Source organism: Calidris pugnax, unplaced genomic scaffold, assembly GCF_001431845.1.
Source record: "Calidris pugnax isolate Ruff unplaced genomic scaffold, ASM143184v1 scaffold56, whole genome shotgun sequence".
Taxonomy (NCBI): Eukaryota; Metazoa; Chordata; class Aves; order Charadriiformes; family Scolopacidae; genus Calidris; species Calidris pugnax.
The window spans coordinates 8217298-8242335 of NW_015090839.1; the positions used below are offsets into that span (position 1 = coordinate 8217298).

Genomic DNA, 25038 nt, shown 5'->3' on the forward strand with positions numbered 1-25038 from the left:
CCGTAGAAAAAATGTGCTGTCCTCAGCGTGTTACACCAGAGCCTTTGGCAGCCAGGTGGTTGCTGTTGGTCCTCCTTTCCCTCTTGTGGAGAAGTCTGTAACCACCCAGCGACCTTTCCCACACCGCGTTAGGAGCCTGTCCCTGTGCTTTGCAGTCATAGCCACAGAGGAAGGCAGGAGGTGGGTCACCCTGTAAGAGAAGGGAAATAATTCTGAGCTCTGAGGCAATGTGAAGAGCAGAGTACTCTGTTTATCCTGAGTTTGTGCATGTGTTTGTGGCATCAGGGCAGGTTACTTGACTTTTTTTTTTTTAGTGTCTGTAGTTTTGCAGTCAAGCAGCGCTTTGTGAGTCTTATTAGATTCTGGAGTTACACAATGATGGCAGAGCAGTGGTTTTCCCCAGTCTATCCCATATCAGGAGTGCTTTTTCCTCAATACCTTCTTATCCATTGCCATGATGGCCCTGGTACCAGTTTTTCCCAGTGCCACTACGTCCATTGTTAAAGCCAGAGACTTGCAGTGGTAACTCTGCTGGTGCATCTGCCAATATCCCTGTTACTTGCAATCCCTAAGTAAATACGTGCCTCTCGGTTTGTGTTTGTGTGAGGGCTCATCGTTCATTAAATGCCAGTGTGAAGCTCCCAGAGCTGTGTGGGGAAGGAGGCTGCGGTGCAGGTGGCAGTAATGCCTCTGGGTGCGGAGTGTTTGCCCTTTGGACTGGCGGGGGTGTGTTCCCCACGGCAAGGCTCGGGATCCTTGGGAGAGCCACTGGGGAAAACGGCAAGATTCAGAGTTCAGTGCCCCCTCCCACTGAGGTGGCGTTTTGGGAGGGAGGGGAGCTGATCCTTGCTATTAATATTGGTGCACAGCCTCTTCCCAAGGTAATTATTAATGAATAATCCATTCATTACAGCTCACTGCTAATAACAGTATATGTTTAAATGGAGATGCACTGATGCTTGTAACACTGGTGCAGGGCAGCGGATACTTAGTAAAAATGAACTTGTTTCTTTGCATTAAGGATTCCAGCTGTCTGTGTTTAATCCCAGTGTCTTTATTTCATTTCACAGTACACTCTTCTTTCTCTGACTTCCAAACTTACATGGATGGTGGCTCAACATAGCACAGCCTTACCTTGCATGTTGCTTTCTGAGCAATCTGCCTGATTTAGTACGTGGACATGTCTTCTGCCTCCTCTTTCTCCTGTGCTGTACAGATAATATATATATATTCTTTTTTTTCCCCTGGGTTGGTGGGGATGTTCAACGGTGTCTGTACTCCCTCAGCAATTCCTTTCTGTACGTGGAAGAGGTGGGATAGGGGAAGAAGATAAAACCACAGTGACCCAAAGATGAATGCATTTTTAATCAGATGAAATCTTGATGTTTGCTGAACAGGCTGGACACACTTGGAAGAAATCAATACTTTTATCAAATGTTTCAAGATGACTCTTACAAAGTCAAAGTACTCTTTTTTTTAATTTTTTTTTTTTTTTTTAGGTATTCGCTTTTAAGAAGCTTTCTCCTCCTGTTTCAATCAGATTGCCTTTTCCCCTTGTGTAATAGGTCAGGGGCAAGTGGTCCTTTGGCATCAGCAGGGCACATAGTGCTCACTGATCTTGCAGTGGATGGCTCATGAGAATGAGGGTCAGGAAGAGAAGCCTGCAAGTAAGCATTGCTGGTTTTAGGTTTATGGAGAAGGAGGATGTGTGCATACCAACTCGAGGGAATTTGAGGCCCTGGGTTGGATTTATCATGACTGTAATCCTTCTGTCACAAAGCTGAAGACTGAAACAACACTGTTAGAAAGCTGCCAGCAACACAAGACTCCCTAAGCTTCTGTGAAAAGCTTTTATTGGATTAGTAGAGGAGCTCTTGGGTAGATGTGTTTTGGGAACTGCTTCTGGTACCTGTGCCTAGGGCAGCTGATGGCCCCCGTGGTGGGCTCCAGGGTGAATAACTGATGCATTGGCACAGAACGTGGTGGGGCTTGACATAAGATTTTGATTGATGCATAACATTACATAGCAATTTGTTTTAGACCTTTTATTGCTTTGAAAAGAGATGACAGGGAGTTGGTCAAAAAAGCAAGGAGGTTGTCTCTCTAGCTGTTCAGGCAATGAGGTGGAGGAAGAAAATGGATGAAGGAGACTCATGCCAAATAGACTATCTATCTCCTACTGTTTAAACTATTCATTGGCTTGTCATCCCCTCAGCACACCACTCCTGACCGTTCCTGCGAGTGATTTGGAGAGAGCCGCAAGCCCCATTTCCCCTCCATCGCTCACTCAGACATATGCATCTAGTGTCTCAGTGACAGAAAGGAGCTTTTCCCTACAATCATTTTTCCCTTGTCACTGTGTTTTGATAAGATTAGTAGACAAAGAAACTTAGTGCCACCATGCAAAGCACTTAATGGAAAGCAGTTGGTTAAACAAGCTACTTGCTGCTCTGATTTTTCACAAATAAAGTAATGCAATAGATTTTGCTGACCATAATGGTTTCATGCAGGCTTACTAGATGTTCATGCCACCAGCCACCCAGTTTAAAATGAATAGTATAAATTGCACGAGTACAGCATATCACAGTATCTGCACAGACTGGAAACAGTTTGTCCAAAGCCTTGTCAGCTGGAAATGGCAGGGTAGTGGTGCCTGTTGCCAAACATCAGGGAATTGCATCCTACTTTGTAGCAAAAATGTAACCATTTTGAGTCTTGTATATATCTAGTTCATATGAATTCTTTGGTTACAATAGACTCTTTTCTGTGTTTTCTTTTTGGACCTGAGAATCCAAACAAGAAATGTTTGCATTTTTCTTGTCTGTAAGTCATAATAATAATTAGTCATTGCTTAGTCTTCTTGCAGCGTAATTTTTTTTATACAAATTGATAAGGCAAATGTTTTTAAAGTTTTGGCCCTGGTTCAGCAATTCACTTAAGTACTTTTTTAAAAGGCTCTTTCAAATCAATGAGACTGAAGCACATCCTTTGGTGCTTGGCTTAGACTATGCTAGAATATGTTTAGAGAACTTAATTCCGTGTGCCATCCCAGGTCGTTGGCTACATTTTCTCTTAGATTTGAAATATGGGGCATCTTTTACATGATGTCTTGGAAGGAAGCAAGGAGTCTTACTTGATGGAAGTTATAGATACCAGTTATGATTTTTGTCTGACCTTTGCAATTGAGTGTCTTGAGGCTAGCCTGTCTTACACCGTTAAGAGTAGCAGTTACTCCAGTAATAGATGCAGGGAGATAGATAGGTGCTGGTCAGTGCAGGCTGGGGAGCGCCATCCTGGTTGGGAAAAGCCTGGGGCACTGTTGGACAGTGGGCTCTGAGGTGGTAGATGCTGGCATGGAACCTCTCACCTGCCCCGAGGCAGAGCCTCTCGCTGGACCATGCGGGTAGGAAAAAAAAAAAGAATTTGGGGAGGAAATATTTAATTAAAAAAAAGGGGGGGGGAAGGAGTGTCAGTTAGTCCTCGACTTGCCTGTTCTAGATTGTTTGTAGTCTCAGGGTGTTGTGCTTGCTGCTGAAGACTTTGTCACCTTTCCCTTCTGATTTCCCACAGGGAATCTGGTAGAAGTTGTTTGAGAAGTGGAAAAAAAGGAGAAGCTTGACTGTAAATGCTGTAAAATGTCCTGTTCTTAAGGTGTATAGACCATGGCATATGACTAGATGTGCACAAACAGAACAAGCTTCCCCAGGATGTATCGGTAACGCTGTTCCTTACAGTATTCACCAGCCTTTCCACTTCCCTAAATTAACTTGTCCTCTGTCTTCTGTTGTCTGTAGAGCATGTGCGTGGTGTCTCTGAAGCAGGCCAACAGGAAGGGTCACTGCCTGGTTAACTGTTCTACAAACTTCCTCCTCACGGAGAAGCAATGACAGGATTTGTGAATGCCGGTCCCCGTTGCCAAATTTACGATAATTCAACATTTGATGGTGGTGAAAGACTGAAGGGCCAAGGTTGTGCATTTTACCACTACATTTCTCAGTATATAACTCGTTGTCTGGTGACTGAAAGGTTCAGTGCTACTCTGAAACTCACAGTTATCATTTCTTGGCAAGGATGAAAATGTAGTTGACTTCTTTGTTTGTTTGTTTGTTTCTATACACTTATCTAAGATGTCTGCGACAAAAAAAATATATATATTTGTTTCACTTTGTTTACTTCTGGTGGCACTAGGTTAAAAGCCTCACTGCTTACCCTCCATAGAAGCTGTTGCTGCTAATTATGAGCTGTATTAGTACGATGTCTTGGCTGCAGTTAAGAAAGGCACCAGTTGTGCCAATGGTGACCATAGCTATGAGCAGAATTAGTGCCTACTTCACCCCCAGGCTTAAATATGCATATATACCCCTACAGCTCTGACTCGTCACCATGTATCTGTGCTGCCTTCCCCCTCTGGGCTTCCTGCTGCAGAGAAGCACTTGTGCCCCACACCTCTAGCAAAGCCAGCTGTAGCCCCTCACCAAGGGGTCTCTTACCACAGCCTGACGTGCCTCTGCAGCCACCATCTCTCATCTCTGACCCAGGGAACAGGAGAGTCAGGGATGAAGGCTGCTTCCCCTGGCTGCCCAAGCAGCTGGCATCCTGGGGGAGCAGCCCCCAGCCAACCTGCCGCCTGGCTTGCCCCCAGCCGCCCCTGCGGTGGCTCCGAGTACACGCTGCTCTCGTCACACTGGCTGCCAAAGAGGAAAGGTTTCGGAGAGGAAGAGGAAAAAGGAGGGAACAGAGCCAGAAAGACCACTCCAGGCTTTCTGCATCCTCAGGAAACATCCTGAACCCACACCAGAGAGACCACCTCCCTGCTCAACAGTTGCTGTGCTTCCTGCAAAAACTACCTTGTATGCTGAAGAACATTATTACTATAAGACCCAGTCTTGAACTGGGTCTTGGGAAACCTCCCAGAGGCTCTTGCTTCAATAAGTTGCTGGTGGGGATGGCTGGGTTAGGCTCCGAAGGGGACTGCAGGGGGGCAGACAGCAGGCATGGAAGGGCTTGGGAGAAGCTGGGGAGGGAGCTCCTCAGACATGGCTGTGGCTCTGTGTGGGGCCAGCTGCCCTGGCTGGTGAGTCAAAGCCTGCAGCAGTGGCCACAAGACAGCCGGCTTGTAGGGTTGGTCTCTTCTGTCAGGTGGTGGCAGCATAAATCCATGGGAGAGGCTTGACCAGTGGGAAAGAAGTGGGAATTCAGCAGCCCATGCTCAAATGCGGAGTCTGATGTTGCCTGCCCCGCAGCTGGGTTTAGGACCAGGCTTCCTTGTCTGTGGGCTGAGAGCCTTTGCAACTAGCTTTAAGGTGTGCAAACGTAAGGCTGGAGCTCCATTTGTTGTGTGTGTGCATGTCTGTTTATGCCTCCTCTCTTAGTTTAGAGTCACCTGGCTCCTGTCCACGCACACCTTACTGCTGCAAGTCCCAGCTGATGATGGGGAGGGCAGGCACTACAACACTTAGAAGGATTTGTTTATTTTTTTTTTTTCCTAATAGGTTTTTATTGCCTAACCTTAGAACAGTTGTATAACTTTATTATGACAAAATTGCTTTCAATCTGAATAACTTCTTTCCTTTCCTGTATGGAAAGATGCTGTGTCACTGTATACACAGTCATCCCCGTTAATTGCACCCGCGCTGGAGAGATTGTGCTGTTGTAATCTACACATGTAGTCAGAGCAGTACAACTTCATGGGCAGGCAAAGCCTTAGAGGTAAAGACTACAGGTGTTCCTTAAGCATAGCAGAAATTATTTCTGATGGTAATTTATTACAGGTAATTTTAATGAGTTTTATCCATAAATATTCATGTACACAAACGCTTATGCAGCAATAAATGCACTGTTAGATAGGCAAGGTCCTCTGGAAAGGTGGTGGGGGATGAGTGAGGCTGCTTCCTTCCAAAGTTAACATAGGAGATAACTGGTCTCATCAATTGGCCTTAATTTGGTGCTACTGCTGTGATAACAAACACTTGGGAACTGTTTGTCTCTCCGTTTATCTAGTGAGGTAATGTCTCAGCAGCCTCAGAAGTCCAGAGGGCTCTGACAGTTTTGGGAGGATCCTTGAAGCTTATTGGGGATATTCACTGTTTGACGCATGAGCCACTGAACCAAAGGGGACAAAAAAATCCCCAAACGTCTCCCTTGGTGTGGTGCTGCCTCTGCCACAGCAGGAGCACATGAGGTCTCCCAGGGAGGAACCATGCTGTGCAGCTGGGGCTTCTCCATCCCCTTGGCACATCTGCTTTGAGGTGTTGGCTTGTCACCCCCTCTGCCTGGGATGCCCCCAGGAAGCCTCCAAAGGGAAATGCTCATGGGAAGTGTTAGGGATGCTGCGGGTCGTGTGTGAGCTGATAAGTCTTGTGGGCAGCTTTGCTCACTTTGCCCTGTTCCCACAGGCTAAAAATAAATAATGGTAAAAAAGAGATGTTGGCCAGCTTGGGCAACTCTGACAACCAGCAACACACAGCTTGCCTGTGTTGTGGCCGTCTCCCCTGACCCATATTAACGCACCCGCAAGAGCATCAAAATATGTGGGCTACTTTAAATGTTGCAGGAAAAAAAAAGTGGTGTAATCTTCTGGGTGATTTCTGGCAGAATTGAAAAGGTCTTAAGTGCTGACAAAGAATGAAAGGCTGGAATATTTAAGGAACTATGAAATTATCTTTCTACCACACAGCTGAGGATATTCCGCAGAGGATGTCTGTGCTGGTTACCATGCCTTTGATTCCCTGCTGAGAACCTGCACATACAGGGACGGTCCTTACAGATTTCCTTAATGAGCCTGCACTTAGGAATTTGCTTTTCTGCGGGGGTGGCGCTTGTCATTGAGTCCCCTGGGACTCATTACAGGGGATGCTTTCTCTATCTGCATTGATTGCTTGCGATGCTTTCTCATTAGTTCAGCTCGTCCAAGTTTGGCTCTTGGGGGAAGAGGAGGGGACGGGACTGAAAGAGTTTGCTGGGTGATGAAAGAGGGCTTCAAGAACAGGCAAAAATAATCCTAAAATTCTGTTAGAGGAGTATGTTTTTTGTTTAAAAAAAAAAAAAAGTGTGGGAAATCAGCATGTATGTGGAGGGAGGGGGGGGGAAGGAGGGAGATCAGTCAGAACCAGAACAGAGAAGTGCCTTGATGGCCTGTGTGCTGCGAGCGTGGGTTTCCCCCGCTCCCCTGGGCCGCGTCGGGGCGAAGCGTTCTCTGGAGTGCAGTGTGCGTTGGGTGGCCGGTGGCCTCACGCTCCGCACGTAGCGCTGTCGTTAAGCCATCATCCCGCTGGCCCCACGCCAGGCCTCCGCCGCCCCGGCCCTTCGCAACCCCGGCAGCCTTTATTAGCCACACGTTGATGCACCGCACATGTTTACAGCTGCTCATTGGAGGCTGGATCTGAAGATCCTTGAGGGCGCCGATTCACGGGGAGGGGGTTTTTTAAATGTGTGTGCCCCCCCCCGCTTCCCAGCACCTGCATCCCTTTGGAAACTGCTCTCTCTCTGTCTGTGCGAGGCACAACCACCCCGTAACGCTGCAGTCTCAAGTGTCGTTTTAGGTCAGAGGAATGCAAAATAAAAATCTTACCTGATCCTTAGCGTTGCAGAAGATGGGAGAAGCACTGGGGGACTGGAGAGAAGTGTTCATTGACATGCAAAAATATGTAGATTAATTGAACATACAAGGAAGGAGGCTAATCCTTTTAATTGCTAGAAGGGACAAAGATGCTCACTGCAAGGACAGTTGTGATCCTATGGCAGTTTTAGGTTTATTTCCTTAAATTTCAGTATTCTGCTTTCTCCTGGCCATGCCCAGAGGCTGAATGCAGAGCGTTTGGGTGGTGGTCTGAAAGCAAAAAATTATTTCACTTGGCTTTAAAAAAAATAAAATAAAAAAAAGCAATGCAGTATACAGAGGAAGATGAGTGTCTGGGACTCTCTTTCTCAGGAAACCACAAGTTGGATTTCTCTCCTCAGAACCCTAGAGAACTTCTCCCTCGCTCGGCTCCTTTCTCAGTTTCCTGAATTGCCTCTTCACTTCAGAATCTCAGAGAATATCCAGATACAGGGACAGCTCAACAAAACTCACCACTGTCTCCAAAGCTTGGTTTGCAAATGCTCCCTGTTCTCTTGGCAGTCACAGACAGCCACTGCCAACACCAGGCATGGCTGTTCCATGCCTTCCCACTTCACAGTGGCACTGCCCTGGCAGCCAGCTTGAACTTGAAGAGTGTCCAGATTTATCTCTAAGTGGGTGTTCTGCTAAGAAAAGAAATGAAAAATAGTCACAAGCTGAAGCTCTCCTTCACATTAATAGGACTCTTCAGGCCATGGGGAAGAAATTTTGTTGCCAATCACTAGAAAAGCTTCCTAAACCCCATCACAGATTAATTTAATAGGGAGCTCATTTTTAAAGCAGTGTCAGTCTGTGGTTTAACTTCCTTACAGACAGATTCCATATGATTTGAAAGCTTATTAGGGGCTTCTTGCGCTACCACTAGATAACATGCCAGTTATCAACAGCTGTGTGCCATGGAGATAATCCATGAAGAGAGCTTTCATGGGTAGTTCTTTGTTTCTGCTCTTAGTTCTAGAAGAAATTTAATAATCAGGAACAGTTTTTCATCTTAGAGTAATTAGAATAATATCAAGAAATAATAGCCTTTTGGCTGGTAAGCAAAGATAAACCAGTATCTTTGCATCTTTTTCCTGTAGATGATAGTAGTAGACTTTCCCACAATTCCTGCTCTCAGGCTGTTCCTCAACAAAATTTCCAAAATGTGCCTCTATGCACCTGGAAGCAATAATTAAGCTGCAATGGTGCTTACAAAAAACCCCTATAGAATGAAAATGGAGAGATGAGGTTTTGGCTTCTTGGAAAATGTTCAAGGTTGCACACATGCAGGGAGAAGCAAGAACCACACCACCTGGCTAAAACACTGTCCATGGAAACAGGATTTTTGTACACTTACAAGTACTTGCCCAGCAGGAAGGTATTATTAAAAGAAAAGAAAAAAGGAGATGGTTATGAGCATCATGACAAAAACATTGTACTCCTTGAGGTGGGTCATCTACTCGTACCGGGTCCTATCAGTCTTTCATATCTTGTTTGCCATGGCTTGTTTGGTCCTTCGGTAGATGCTTGTCGTCTCCATCCAAGGTATGTTCATTGTGCAAGCTGATGAAGGAAGTATTCAGCAAGCTGTGCTTGTAGCTGAGAGTGTGGAGTTTGATCTGCTTTGTGTTGCATCAAAGAAGGTAACTGCCCCACAGTTTTTATTATTTCTGTTGGCTTTTTCACTTTTTAGATGTCTTCCATATGGCTTTGGTTTAGGCCTCCATATGAAGATGAAAGTTGAAGTGAAAAGGTGTGGGTGTCTTGCCGTGCCAAACCCTAGCACTTCCCTCAGTGTTTCTTAATTTCTAAAAATAGTCTCTTTCCTCACACGACCTTTCCCTTCTCTTGCCTCCACCTCTGAGCAAGAAGCTGATCAACAAGGGGGTGGCTAGGTTTAGCTTCCTAAATCCAACAGATGCTTGACTGAGGACGGATTAATCAAGTTATGGGTGAGGAAATGACGTACTGGTTTCTCATGCAGTACTGCCATTGAAACTTCATGGTTTGTGTGACTAAAGCAAGCAGAGTTTCACCCCCTCTGGTGTGAAGAGTGGTGATTCCCTTTCCAACAGGCATGAAGCTGATGTCTCTGATTTTTTTTTTTTTTTTTTTTGTGTTTTAACGTAATTTTCTTCCCTGTTTTCTCCCATCTCTACAGAGTATTAGATTAGACCAATTTTCCTAGTTCATACTTCAGTATAGCAGTTGAGTGTTTTAACTTTCATAAATTCAAACAAACTAATATTTAATAATGTTCATGAATATTTTATACTTAACCATTATAAGCTACACGGTAGAAAACACTTGGGCACAATTGGGTGCAACAAGAAAGTACTTAAGAAACACCCCGTTGTGCCTGTGTGTCAGACAAGCCTCAACTGAGTATCTCTTGTCTTTGATCATGAAATGTCAGACTACTCATGTTCTTTTAATGGAGAGCGTGCTGTGTGCCTTTCCCTTTCTGGCTGTACAGACTGTGCGCATCTGCAAACTAAAATCAGGTTGAGTACAACATGGACTCAGACCTAAGTCAATCAAATGAATCCTGGTAGTCCTCATTTCCTAAACTCTGGTCAAGTGATTTTTGTTTGCACTCGAGTTCAGGACTGAGAACCACATAGCGGACTGAAATCTGGGAAATTTACAAGTGTGCAGCCAAATGAAAACGTATCTGAAAGCTGCAGTGGCTACAGCATTGTTAATTCTTATTAATACCTTGGCTTTCTAGACAACCATCATAGTGATGTTGAAGATGAGTATTGCTTTGTGTCTATATAGTACCTTTCATCTAAATAGACCATACAAGTAATTTCTGAATTTCACTATTTGATGTACAGGCTGTATGCAGAGATGCCCTATGCTAGAGATCAAAAGTAGCAGCTGTGCAACAATATACAGGACAAATCTGGTGCAGAAAATGGAAAAGCATATTGTGGAATCTTAGCTTAGTCTGCCAGGGCGGATGGCGTTGGCAGGATAGAGTTACTCAGGTCAGAATTTTCTCTGCTAGTTGCAAAGGTCATATGAGTTCTGAGAGGAAAATACAGGATCAGTATAGGGTTACACTACCACCTATACAGTCGGCACTAGGAGTACCCTGGGGCCCTGGATTAGTGCTGGCAGGCACAGGAGAGCATCTCCTTCTGACCTGCTGTCATCACTGCTTCCTATTAGCCAGCGTTCATTTCCCCTTACAAGCATCTCCTGGCTGAGGTGTTCTCTGAAGCTTCTTATTTCAAGTATCACTCCACTCCAGCGCCGCTTATTTTATGAAATGTAGCAGAATGATGCCTCACAGCATGGTCCTGGCTATCAGCTAAGAGAATTTGTTTTTCCCCTTACTAGAATCACAGGGAGGCAAAGGAAAATCCTCTCTATGGAACCCTTGTTTCTTATCTGCCTCCAAACTTTGCTGGTGTCTTGCAGTTTGACTTGCAGATTTGTCTGGCTGACTTGAGTGTAATACTTAAAAACTGAATGATGAATAACTTATTTTTGCAAGCTTCTGTGCAATGTGGAGTTTACTGATGATTCCTGGCTCCTTACTAAAGCTGGTAATTACTGCTTGTTTAACTGGTGGTTGATTTGCACCCTCTTGGGAAACCTAACATCTCTGAAAATGACAGTGCAGAAACTGCTGTCTTGATGATTTGCTTTTCATTTTCCAAGTTTTGTAGGCTTTAATTTATGACTGTCAGCTACACCACCAGAGCATTGGTCCTTAAACTATTGGGGGTGGGTGGGGTGGTGTGCGATTGCAAAGGCATGGGTCTGTATATTGGAGTTTTTCACTGTTCAGCTGTTATTTAAGACAAACTCTTCTATTTTAACTTAAAATCAGGGAGGAGAGTGTTGCTGAAATGTACTTACATGGGGAAGGTAAGCCAACTAACAACCATTGTAATAGATTGTAGTGCAAAAAAAAAAAAAAAAAAAAAAACAAAGGGAACTTCTGTTCATTACTCCCCCCAAATAGAGGACCAATGAAGTCCCTATGAACCTAAACAGTGCATTCCTGACAGAGAACAATAATATGACAAGTAATTAAAGCAACTGAGAACAGAGAGCATCCAGCATTTATTAAAAAAAATATATATATTTAATTATTCATTAAATCCTTTCTTTATCAAACTATAATTTGCTATTCTGAAACTATAATTCAAATGTAAAATAAAAGGAAACTTTTTTAAAAGTCATAATTCAACTACCATTTTATTTCTCTTCTTCTGAATTACATTCCATCAAGCAATAACTGTCTTTATCTGTACTTAATAGCTCATTTTTCAGATTATAGAAGTGTTTTCAGGGCTTTTGTATTGTATTTCTGGGGTTTGATTTTATTCATTTCTAATATAAATTTTACAGAGTCTCCAAAGAATAATTCAGACAAGGAGTTGGCACAATAATGTGCCTCACATTGAAAAGAGCTGATTTTTGGAGAGAGGGCCACTCTGTAAAAAGCTATGTGCATTCCTGTTCATTACTGCCTGCTATAGTTAGTTTAGGTTCAGAGTTGGTTAACGAAGGGAGATGTTTCCAAAAATGGAGTGTGCTCTTCTGGACACAACAGTTGAAAAGGTATAGGAAATGTTTTATACTTGCTCATCTGGTAAATGGTTTGATTATTATGATCCAGCCTCCGGCTTTTGTAGCTAGCCCGTGCACTAAATTGGCCAGTACCAGTGTTCACCAATTACCTAAATTAAGTCTGGGTCACGCATCTCATCTCCTGTTTCTTGTTTGCTTTGAATGAATCCAAAAGCAGTGCTAACAGCTGGAATCCCTGCTGAGGCCAGCTTGATCTGCGCTGGAGCGGCTCCAGCCAGTGCTCTGATAAAGCTTGATATCGTTTCAACAGGCTCTAGGAGGACCAGAATGATTTCCCTTCATTGTTTGAGGTTTCATTCAAATATTCACCATGCCAGGAAAAAGGATATTTCACTTCTGCTTTTCTCCCTTCGCTGCTGCTGATAGAAAACTTTTTTTTTTCCCCCTCTTCTCTTAAAGTTAAGCTAGAATGTGGCCAGTGCTTTTGGATTCTGTGGGAATTGTTCTACGTCTTCATCCCCAGGGACTCCATGCGTTGCAGTTGCAAAAGGTGCATGCTGTAAATAAATAAATAATACATCAATGTCTTGGAGTCAAAGCACATGTTCTGCTAAGAGAACATATTATGTGAGGGAGGCCAGGGAGAACTTTGGCCTTTTGCCCAGATTTCGGTAGTAAGTAAAGCACCTAAATCCCTTTAAGGATCTGGCCTTGCAGTCTGTTATTCTTCAGCAGCTTTTTGATTGTGGCATTAAAGAATAGTAGTGGTATTGGATTGATTTTTTAGGCATTTCAGTGCTCTTGGAGTAATGTCTGCTCTCCAAAGAGAGACTTCCATAATTTTGTGTTGCACATTGACTTAAAAATGAGGTATTATCAGTCAATAAGGCTTTATTCCCACCGTGCATCATCCATCCCTCTGGCACGATTAGCAGAGCTCTGTTGAGGCAGGGCTCGTGCTGTTGGTGTAGGCACACGTCCTGTGGGCAGCAGCTCCGCTGGCTCCAGAGATGAGCCCCCCGGTGCATCCCTCCTCCCTGCCCATCTGCTGCCATTGCTGTCCCCTCTCCTCTCCGCTCCCAGGGTCACGTTCCCCAGCGTTCGAGGATCAAGTTTAGCAAAGGGGTACCATTTTAATTGTTCGCCCTAATCCAACTCCCTGTGCATGGGATGAGTGAAGGCTGTACTTGTGTGAGCAGGGTGCAGCTGTGCTAGCAGCTGGGATGGGGGGGCTGCATGAGGGGGGTTACCTTCCCTCCCCAGTGAGCCTACCGCTCCCTTGGACCATTTCTACGTTGTGATTAACAGCTGGCTTGTGGTGTCCACCAGGCTTGTGCCCCTCAGCCTGGCTTGTTCCAGCGCTAGGCTGTAGGGTGGCCCTCACCGCTGTTCTCAGGCTGGTAGTGAAATGTAAGTTCAGTTGTGGAGCTGTTTGTAGCAGCAGAATGACAGCAGAGCAGACAGGACCTACGGTAAGGCACCTAGCCAACTGCCAGGTGTGATGGAAGAGGGCTTATTACTGGGAATTAAAGGTATGCACTCTTGTTCAACATAATCTCCTATCCCGGCGGCCACCAGCCCCACAGCAGCTGAGGCCTGAGGTGTCAGGGCGAGGAGCGGGCCCCGGTGACCTGCTGCTGCCTGCAGCTCCTCGTGTGCTGGTGCTTGTGGGGAGGAAGGAAAATTGATTCATACCTGGCTTGAAATGCAGAGCAGTATTTTTGCAGCTGTATGTGTACACCTGTCCTAACTGGCCGACTCCTGTCAATAGCCTTTCATTCTTGGTCCAGGGGATCCATCGTGCTGGCTGGCAGTCACTTCTCTGCCAGTGTGTGTTGGCATGATACAATTGCCTTTGTGATTAAAACAGCGTGTGCTATACCTTGGCTGGTTGTGTGTCCCTTGAGAACAGCATGGCTTTAGCGTGTGCTAGGAACTAGAAAATAAGACCTCTGTTCCTGGATAAAAAATCCAGTTGCTCTTGGTAAAGCCCATACTGTCAGTCTGCAGTGTTACCAGCTGTGCTTGGCAAGGTACTGGGGACAGCTCACATAAATGGTGCACAATCACATCCTTATTCTGTGGGATAGGCATGTACATGTTGTATCCCAACTTAGGATGTTATGGTCTGGATGGATGGAAAACTAAATGGATAAAAATTCTGGCTGGATAGTTGGGCTTGGATGGTTAATGAGCTGTGTTATACCTAGAAGCTGCTAACAAATGGAGCACTGTGGGGGTCTGTCACAGGACCTGACCTGTTGACTACCTGTATCAGTAACCTGAAGCAGATGGCAGAGTGCACTCTCATCAAGTGTGGAGATAACATTAAACTGAGGGGGACCAATTGATGCACTTGAGGGCAGGGCTGCCACCGAATGGGACGCAGATGGGCTGGAGAAACAAGCCAGCGGCAACCTCTATGAAATTGAAAATGGACAAATGTGAAGTCCAGCCTCTGAGAAGGAAGAACCCCTTGCAGCAGGACAGGCTGGGGCAGCTTTGTCCACAGGGGAGCCTGGGGACCCTGATGGTCTTGGTGGCAGTAAGCCGAACGTGAGCCTGCAGTGTGACCCTGCACGGCAGCATCCAGGGCAACAGTCACAGGAGCACAGCCAGTAGATTGAGGGGAGAGATTATCACCCTCTCCTCAGCCCTGGGGACAGCACATCTGGACACTGTGTCCAGTTTTCCAACCAAACTCAGCCCAGCGTCTCCCATCACTCCTGCTGCTAATACTGGCAAGCAATGAAAGGAGATGTGAGGAGTGGGAACAAGACTCTATTGCCACAGTTTTTGTGGGCTAAACTCCGTGGTAGGTGACTCGTATCACTACCAAGTAGTCCCAATAGTGAAGAGGTGACCCTGAGACAAAGATCTGGTACCCTACCAGCAAACTCACCCACTCTTCCCTGCATTCTGCTAATAGTATCAACTCAAGTTTGATACATTTTTGTTGTAAAAACCCTTTTAAGACCTGTTGACTGTTGTGTGGTTTGGAGTTATTCGTGTTAGTCTTATCTCATCATTCAAGCTGCAATTTAAACAAACTGTGAATTAAGCGATCGTATCAGCAAGTCTGGAGATGATCAAAGAGAGAAGTATGCTTCTGAAAGCTGTTTGGTTAGTTCTGTGGCTCAGTCCGTGAAAGCAAACATGCACAGCCCAATGCAAACATAGCACAAAGGAGTTGCAGATTTTTGCAGACTTTGCTCTACGGACTTTTACCCAGGCCTCCTGGGGACCCTCACTTTGTATTGGACCATAGGGATGTATATGACAGGAACTGGAAGATATGAATGGAGGAGAACGGTGGTAGTAAGGCATGACATCCTGGGATCGCTTTCTACTTTCATTATGACAGGCAAATCAGTTTTGCAATGACTGCTCAGCTTTAGAAACCTAAGCAAACTTCAGCTGAAACAGCCTCAAAGTCACGTAGCTTGTGGAAAACAACAAACTTGTACCATACATACTAGTGTTTTAGTTTAATTCTATTTTTTTTTTCTTCTTCTCCTCCTTTAGTGTATATATTGTGAAATATGAAGGGTACTTATTTCCAGTTTGGAATTTCACACTGGCTCACCCAGTGAAAGAAGCTTGTGCAAAGACACCTTCTGATGGTGTCTGCTGTAGGTTTTGGATTGAGTATCTGAAAAATGCTGAGCCAAACTGGTGGTGGGAGGGTGTTTAGCAAAAAAAAAAAACTCCTGAAGGTGGACATCTCATAGAATTATTTATTTATTATTTATTAACAGTCTTTATCTTTCATTCAGGCTATGGTCGCTTGCTATCCTGGAAATGGAACTGGGTATGTTCGTCATGTGGACAATCCAAATGGCGACGGGCGCTGCATCACCTGTATTTATTACTTGAATAAGAACTGGGACTCCAAGGTGAGTAACTCACGGGCTTGAGGCAGAACATGAAGGAAAAACTGCTTAAGAAACAGGGCTTTGGAGCTGTCAGTTGATTCTGTGAACTCTGGTGAACTTTTGAACAGCTGGTCCATTCTTCATCTCTACATTTATTTTCTTCGTGTTTATGGCAACCCTTTGGAAGTAAGAATCTGAACTGCTTCCTTGTTCTCTCTCCCATCCCACACACATACTGTTTTGTTGCTATAGAATAAAGCTTCTAAGCACTGGGCTGCTGGCTCTTGCACTTTGTTTAGAGGAAAGAGCAATGGAGCACTAGAAAGAAAAACACAATCCACTACAGAATAAGTAGATTCTGGGAGCAGAGTAAAATGACAGCCCAAATTTTGGACTCTAGTGTTCTTAATATTGTTCCTTCAGGCTAACCTGTGGAAGATTTCAGCTGCCTTTGGGGTTTTCTTACTTATGAAGTGATGGGGCTTAGTAAGAGGAACGAGAACATGGCTTGGTTTGTCCTCTCCATTTTTGACTCACTAGTGGGTCTCTTGCTAGGATGGTGCTCTTGTTTCTGTCCTTATTACTGTAAGGTGTTAAAGTCAGCCTTGAATTTACCACACCTTTAGGTTAGAAACAAAATAAAGGTTTGTAAAATTGCAGATCTCTGTTTACCCTTCTGTTGTCATAATGTGGCACAAACAATTCGCATGGATTATCTACTGAAAACTGCCCAATGTTTTTTGTCTCTCTAACTTGGCTTGGCCACTTCAGGTGGATGCTCTTTAAGCACATGTAAGTACTGTGAACCCCCAAAAGCGAGTTCAGATTTAGAGGCAATGCCACTGAAAAATGCACTGCTGGAGAAAATCCCAGTCCTTTGTGGAGAGTATGGCAGTGAGACATCTCAATGTAATAAAATGCAGGAGGAGATGTGGGAGGAAATGCAAATATCCAATTTATTTTGTGCACTGCATTCTTACTCTGGTAGTGATGAAACACCCAAGTGTAAGAAAGCTAACTGAACTCCAGGAAACTGGTGGAGAGTATTTTGTGAGTGTGATGGAAATTTTATGCAAATGTAAGCTGGAAGAGGTGCAATATAGCCGTGCTGGTCTTTGAAAGCAACCATGTTGCTTTAAAGCTGACCTGTTAGTTTCTTACTGAGGTTTGCATGCCACGTGGAGGTACTAAGTCAGGTCAGTGCTGGGTTGACAGCATCTACTCTGCTTTCTGTGGTGTACCATAAAAGCCTCCGAAGAGCCCTCTAACAGCAGCAAGGAGGAGGCAGAGCTCATCTGCATCTGTTCTACGGTGCGTGCAGATCATCAGATTTTTTACCTGAAATTTGTGGCACATGGAAAGCAAGAAACGATGCGGTAGAGAAACCAGGCTATGTCATAAGTAGGGGAAAGACTGGCTGGGAGAGATAATGCATTTATTAGAAGTTTATTATAAATCCCACAATAGAACAGACTTCACTCTTCCCCAGGGTGTAAACGTTAACTCCTACATGTTCAAGTGCAGGCTCTGAAATGCCACAAGCAGTATCTAGCAATTACTGGGAGGAGAGTCTGATCTCAGACTGGTCCAGTGGAGCACCCCTTACTTGCCTTGTGGTATTCACTGATTCTAGAGATGTTACTGGGAGCTCAGAAGTCTCCCAGTGTTTGTTACAGGGCCAGTGTTGTCTTTATCTTGGTTCATTTACTTTTGCCAGATGTTTGTGCTGAAACATGACAAACTGTTTGCGAAAATCAAGGTGGCCAAGCGATTCAGTGTATGATTTTCCAATGTTGTCATGTAGCTGTCTTGGCTATCATTAGATGTTTATTCCCTATTTGTTGGGTGCTGAGGAGGGAGAAATAAGTCATTGTTTGCATGAATATGTGGGTGTTTATATGTTTAAAAAAGCAACCTTTCCTTTTCTTTCAGCTGCATGGTGGAATTCTTCGGATATTCCCAGAAGGAAAGTCCTATGTAGCAGATGTTGAGCCGATTTTTGACCGATTACTGTTTTTTTGGTCAGATCGAAGGAATCCACATGAAGTCCAGCCTTCTTATGCAACCAGGTAAGTAGCATATTTGGTATTGATATTTGGCCAGGAAAAAGCAAAGCATCCTTTCTACCAGTATTTGTATCTAAAATTATGGCCATTATGTATTTGTTTAAATGCACATGTGCATAAAAAATAGATGGCTGGATTTTGAGTGGATTTTATGTTTTTGATTCATGGGGAATTCTCTCATCAAATGAGGAAAAACAAGCTTGACTGATAAAATTCCTTGTGTGATACAAAAAAAGCCCTTTTACTATTGACTGGAGAAATCATCCAAGCCAGGCACTATTTCGCTGGGAGATGCTGGGTTATGCTTTTGCCCTCGTAACACTGTAGGGATTCTTGGGGCTACCATCTGTCAACAGGCTACGAAAGCTGATATGATGCAGGGCAACCCCCAAGCTGCCTGTGGGCATCCCAGAACAGAAAAACATGCAAAGGTCTGTAAGCTACTTTTGCCCTCTGCCAGGGGCTGTGCACTCTTTTGTGCCTCCAAGCAGAAATTCTCACCTATATTTCTATCAGACTTGATAAAACACACATTTAAAATGCTATCTATATTCATCTATAAAGATGTGGCATTTGCATCCTATTTTTTTTATCTACTAGTCCAGTTTTGTTGTTTGCTTTCTCCATGAGCATAAAAATTCAGGCCTCTATTTTAATAGCAGAAGTTGAAACAAACACAAGTTTTTTATTCTTTTATAGATATGCCATGACTGTGTGGTATTTTGATGCCGAAGAAAGAGCAGAAGCCAAAAAAAAGTTCAGGAACTTAACCGGTATGATTCTTTTATAAGTGTTCACTGGAAAGAATTTAATGCATTTTGATATTTCCAAAGTCAGAGACAGACTGGGAAGAGCTCTGTAGCTAGATGGGTATGACATTAATTTTTAGAAAGCTCTTTCATCTCTAATCACTAGCCAGTTATTTTATGCGAAGTGGAGAAGTTGTGACAGAAGATTCAGGCCTGGCGTCAGTATCCCTGATGAAGCGTGATGGGGGACACAGGAGAGGCAGTTTCTGATTTCTCTCCCAAATGGTTGCTGGGATTTTGTCCCGCCCCAGGTGACCGCTCCAGTCACTGGGAGTTTCTAAGCTCCTCTTTTGTTATTTGGGAAGTATATTTTTTTTCTCCTCCAAACTTTGTTTAGAACAAAGTCATGAGACTTACACAAACAGTTTCATAATCACGTTCTGTAAATGTTCTGGCCGAATAGGGCCTGTCTTATATATTAATAAAAGGGCAGTTGAGGCCTGCAGTAATGCAAAAAGGATCTGTCTTCAATTTACAAGTAATTTCTGAATGGGTATATTCATAATGACCTTGGAATGTATAGATCATGAGTTGGAAAGAAACTAAATTTAGAAATATATATGTGCATGGTTTGGCAGGCAGTTGCTAGAGTAGCTGTGAACATAGTGCACTTCATCAGCTACCTACATCCAGCTGGGTCTCACAGATAGCTTAGTCAGCCCACAGACACTTCTGCAGAAGCCCAGGAATAGGTGACCCCAACTTTCTTAACTGCAGCCCCACCTCCTACTGCTGTAGTAATGGCATACAAGTGATGGACTGAGTTGTCCAGATGTGTCCCGGGTCCATGCTCAAAGATTGGCTGTTTGGAGCAGTTTAAGATCTGGTCTTCGGAGACTACTTCAGGCAGTTTGTCAAAATATGGCATGGAGAGTATTCATCTTTTTAAAATGTGTTCTATGCAGCTGAAGACCAGCAAAGTTGTAATTAGTCAAATGCTTTTGAGAACAGACTATTGTCATCTACATAGCTAGTATGTAATGCAAATACTGGCTTCACCCTTAAAGGGGATCATGAGCAAGGGGCCAAGAGTGGGGAGAAAAGGATCACAGATCTGAAAGGTTTTTGGGATACTTAAAGAGTGCATGAGTCTCATGCATTCAGTCTCATGCATTCAGACTGCTTCAGTTTCAACAGGGCAAAGGTACGAAACATACAAAACCTTGGTATGAGCATCTCCTTAACATGCTGTGGATTTGTACAACATTTCAGTCCATGTAGTGAATTCATGTGGAATTCACGTGTAGAAAGTGGTCCATTGAAAACAAAGCAACTTTATTCTGTTTCTAAGTTTTCAGATGAATGCTGCCAGAACCCCCTGGCTTAACTGCCTCTCCTCTTTTCATCTTTTCCGTGTAGATGCAAGGAAGAGAGAAGCACCTCTTAATGAAGACTAGTCAACTGTTCCTGAACTCTTTGTGAAGAAATAAGATCCCAAAGATGACTTCCATTTCCAGCAAACAAGGGCAAATTATTGTTATGCACAAGAACGCACTGGTTGTGTTTAGCACGTGCATCTTACGTTGATGGTACTTAAGGCAGCCTCCTGTCATGCCTGCATCTGGCAGAAGAAACGCTTGTTTTCTATTTGCCTCTTGCTGGAAAAAGTAACCAGGGTTTAAAAAAAAAAAAAAAAAAGAGTATCATTAAGCCTAGTGGTAGCGGCTCAGCCAACTGGCTTTTGATCACTCTTGTAACCAAGATAACGATCATTGGAACTAGTGGTAAAAAACTGAGTCTTATTTGCACTTTATGGGGGGGGCAATAATCTAGCTCAATGGGAAGGAGCTTTACAAGTTTAAAATGTGTGGCAGACTGCTAATGGGCAAGGAGAGATATTGGAAATGTGAAATCAAACTGGATTTTTGTAGAGTGTCATCTTATGGTCTGTCCCACATGGGCCTGTTGATGTACTGTTCATCACTTTGCTGTGCGGAGCGTTGGCTCAGCTCTTCAATAGTATGACCTTCCAAACAGATAGGTTTTTTTTTGTGTGTGTCTACACAGTCATCACATTTCCTGGATTTTGTTTGCTTTTCAAGAATGAAGTTCTAGCTGTGCAGTTGTGCTGCCCTTTCTGTCCCAGGACTGAGGGGGGAGTAGTTATGCATCTGTCCACAAATTTGTAAAACCATTTCCCTTCTGTTCTGAGCAGGATGGGTTGTACGTTTTATATTTTCACGGTTTGGTAAAGCAGCTGTTTTCTCCCAAAAGTCTGGTAAACTTTGAAGGCTGATGGCACACAATGCATTGGCGCTAAAGGCTTATGATATGTAGAGTTAAGTGTTATTTTCATGATTTCTCCATCTACTATATTTTGTATGGCAGATATGAATCTGAAAGGAAAAGATATGTCTGGCAGTCTGACAAATGTATGATAAATAATGGGTTACTTGGACTTGATTTCTATGCTGCTTATCCTTAGTTAACACACTTGTTTAACTTTTGCATGCGTATGTAATTTGAATGAAACAGCGATTCAGTTTCAATTGATCTGTTACGCCAGGTAACTACTGCTGCTGTGCCCAAGCTGTGAGACCAGAGTTGTTCAAATGGCAAAGCATGTTTTTTTTCTCTCCATTATTTTTTTAAAACTTATTATACTCAATGATTAAGTGGTGAGCTATCTCCAATCTTCCTAAGCTTCTACAACCAGCACTTACTATGCAGTTCAGAATAGCTCTTAATGAAGCTGGGAGCTGGCGGTGGATGTATTTATCACTCAGACTAATTGCTCTCAACCTAATACACTCAACTTGCATTCAGTTTTGTCTGATGTTGTCAGTGTGTCTGTCAGACCCTACTAAATGTCCCATTCAGTGTCCCATGTTTTCATGTAACACCCGGCCGCGGTGGTGAAGGTGGTCTGTCTGTCTGTCTGTACTGCTGGCCCCTGCACTGGTTCACCAGGCTGTGCCAGTGGTGGGTCTGCACACCAGCTCTGTCACGCTCACACTGGGGAATGAGAAGCTGGGGAACACCAGCGACAGAAGGGTAACACCTGCATAGGCCAGAAAAAAAGTAACTTTCATGGCATTAAAAATGGTAATAGAAATGGAGTATTTTTTTAAGCAGTTCTGTCTCTTCAAAAAAAAAAAGGAAACAAAAAAAACCAAACCACTGGGCATCGTTCAGCCTGTCCTTGAATTCTGAATGTAAATATGGTAGTGCTAAGGAACCCCTCATTCTCTCTGGCTTCTCCCAGAGATCCAGCTATGGTCTTAAGGGCTGGACTTTGTTCAGTCTGACCACTGTGCACCTTAAGAGAGGAATATGAGGGAATGTGTGACAAATATTCTTATAAATCAAGACTAGAAAAAGGCAAATAATCTGATAAATGTCCTTTAATGTTAGGGAAAACATTATTCCACTACAGTTGCTTCTAAGTAGCACAACATAGACTTGAAGGAAACTTACTTAAGAATAACTTGAAATTCTCATTCTGCGATGTTCATGTGGGAGGAGAAAGAGAGCTTTTCCCTGAGAGTGAGAGGTCACCCTTTGAAAGATGGTGGGTGTTGAAAAAGGAGGGGCACAGGATTATTATGGGGGGAGGAACCCAACCTGTTGTATTGCTATGCAAAGTTGATAATGGCACGTAAATTTGAAACTCCTACATGATTTTTAAGAGGGCAAAGACAGCTAAAACAGAACAGAGCAAGCCTTGCTTTGCCTTTAGAAACTGTAATCTTAAAAAAAATGCACTAGAAAGAGATGTTAGTACACATCTCACTGGAGCTTAGAACAGTGGAAAAATGACGAGGTGGGAGGGGAAAGGCTTTGTATAAAGGTTGAAAAAGAAAGGTACTTCAGTTACCACTATTGCTGCCACCGGGCTCCAGCAGTGGTCAGCACGTGTGGTGGATGGAGCATGGAGCAGTATAGACGCATTTATTGTAAATAAAGTACATATTTTAATTTTTAGCCCATAGCTTCCTGATCTAGGTAGAGGAGAGGGTAATTATTCCGTGGCAGAGCGCATTATCTTTTTCTTTATTAACACATATAATTAAGTAAAAAAAAAAAAAAAAGGTTGAGATTTTGAAACCAATTCCTCAGTCCTGTGCCAGACATTTACCCTGTTTCCAGATCAGTGGGATGATGTCCTTGAAGATGTGGTAGTTTAATTGGGGGTTTGAGCGGTAACTAGGTGTTGGTCATGTAGGAATCCACAGGCTTGATGTTTTCTATACATATTTCTCTTGCCTGTCTCTGAAATTGTTGCAAACTGCTCTGCAAGAAGGAAATTGTCTGAAGAACTGTGGGGGAAGCAGACTGCTGCAGAAGGGGCAGTGTTTCAAGGAGACTCTTTCCTTGTGTTTTGTTGTCATGGCAAACTGTTTGAAACATCTGTCACCCAGTTGTGAAAAAGAGTGTTTTCTCTAAGGCATTTAATTTTTAATTCTCCAAAAGTTTTATTGGGTCTCTTCAATCTTTAGGTAATGTGCCTTCATTGTTCATATCTGTGAAGATGTTACATGCTACATGTGCGTTATAGAAGTTTTTTATGGGTCTTTAAGAAATATTGTTGCCTTTCCAAATGCAATTGCATTGGAAAAATATGCAGAGCCACCAAGCCACAATTTCTGACAGGTGGTTTTTGTTGTGCGGGGAGGAAAATGGCCAGGTGACCGTACTGAAAATAAAGAGAATATTTTTATTCTTAAGCCTGTAACCACTGGCCTTTTGAGCAAAGTAGCCTCTAATAAATCTTATTTTCAGTAGATTATGTCTGGTTCTGTGAGGAATGGCCTCTGCAAAGTAGTGTTTAAAAAGATCCACTCGTTTTTCTTCTCTCTTTAAACAGTTTTAGTCATTTCTATTGCGTTTTTTAAAATGTTGGAAAATATTATATGTATTTGTTGTTGTTGCAAAATAGCTGGCTCTAACACCACTTGCATCTAGAAGAAAATCTGTCTATTTGCAGGCAAATAACTAGTTCTACTTTGACTGTGCTGTACTCCCAGCAGATATCTGAGAGTGAGTTATGACTACATCTTCTCTTGTCAGGTTGTATGCTGGTCAACAATGCTGGCACTTTGCATCTGATTGATATAGAAACCCCTAGTAGTGTCTTACCATACATCACACTTTGTGTTCCTGTTACTATTTAAAAAAAAAAAAAAGGTGGCAGGAGTCAATAAACACTGGGTCATGTTAAACGTTGTCCTGTGCAAATCTCTTCAGTCTTGTGTCTTACCTTGCCAGGGTTATGGCAAGGTGGGTGCAGTGCCACATGGCTGGGTGAAGGATGGTGGCACCAGAGGTGACACCGTAATCCGTGGCCAACACTGTCTGCTGTTAGGGAGAGCTCTGTTTGTTGCCATCAGCTTGGCACGTTTCCTTGGTCACTTCCTGCTATTTTGAAGTTATTTACCTTGTTAGTGACCCTCTTCTTGAAATGCCTATTTGTTTTCACACTCCTGTTGAACCAGATAACATTCTCATGATTCAATTGTCGTCTGATAAGTTTTATTTTTAACAGTGTTCACATCCTCCCCCTGCTACTTTCCAGCCTGAGTCCCACAGTTTTCTCCTGCAGCCGTGAGTAGGTTTTTCCCCACTCCCACTAACGTTGCAGCTGAATGAAAGCCAGGACATTTTCACTCCTCTGTTAAAGTACTGTAAACTTTTTTTTGATTCTTTTGCAATATTGTGAATAGTGGGAATTTTCCCCTCCCTTCCCCCGCCCCATCCCTGTGTAAAAGACTTTATGTTTTGGAGGGCTTGGATTTGACTTTTTGTTTTGGTTGAAAAGGGGAGAGAATTCTAGATAATTTGTCATTTTAAGCTTTTCTTTTACACTGAGTGCTTAGAGCTCATAGAGAAGACCTAAGGAAAGCAGAGGGGTTTCTCTTCTAAGCATGCTCCTTATCACGTAAAGGTTTGTAGGGACAGCTTGAGGAGAAGCTGGCCATTAGCCATCCAGCTGCCAAGGACTTGTCTTTTCTCGGAACTCTGACTAAAGTTTCTCTAAGCAAATATGCTTGTAGTAATTGTTATCTTATAGCTATTTAGGGGTCTCTTTCCTCCCCCACCTACCCAAAGGGATATGGCTAAATATACTCATACTGACAATTCCCATGACTCTTGAGAATGCATCTGAAAGCAGAGGTTGCTACTTTGCATGACAGGGGAAG

General features: G+C 43.5%; 1 protein-coding gene across 1 annotated transcript in view; it reads left to right on the forward strand.

The window, feature by feature from the left end:
* The window catches only part of EGLN3 (egl-9 family hypoxia-inducible factor 3), a 30481-nt gene extending 6421 nt beyond the window's left edge, over window positions 1–24060 (forward strand). Inside the window, exons 2-5 of the mRNA XM_014942075.1 lie at window positions 15925–16044; window positions 17956–18092; window positions 18789–18862; window positions 20258–24060. Of these exons, the coding sequence (XP_014797561.1) occupies window positions 15925–16044; window positions 17956–18092; window positions 18789–18862; window positions 20258–20295 (369 nt within the window). The 3' untranslated portion in view covers window positions 20296–24060. The remainder of the gene's footprint in view (window positions 1–15924; window positions 16045–17955; window positions 18093–18788; window positions 18863–20257) is intronic.
* The last annotated feature ends 978 nt before the right edge of the window (window positions 24061–25038 follow it).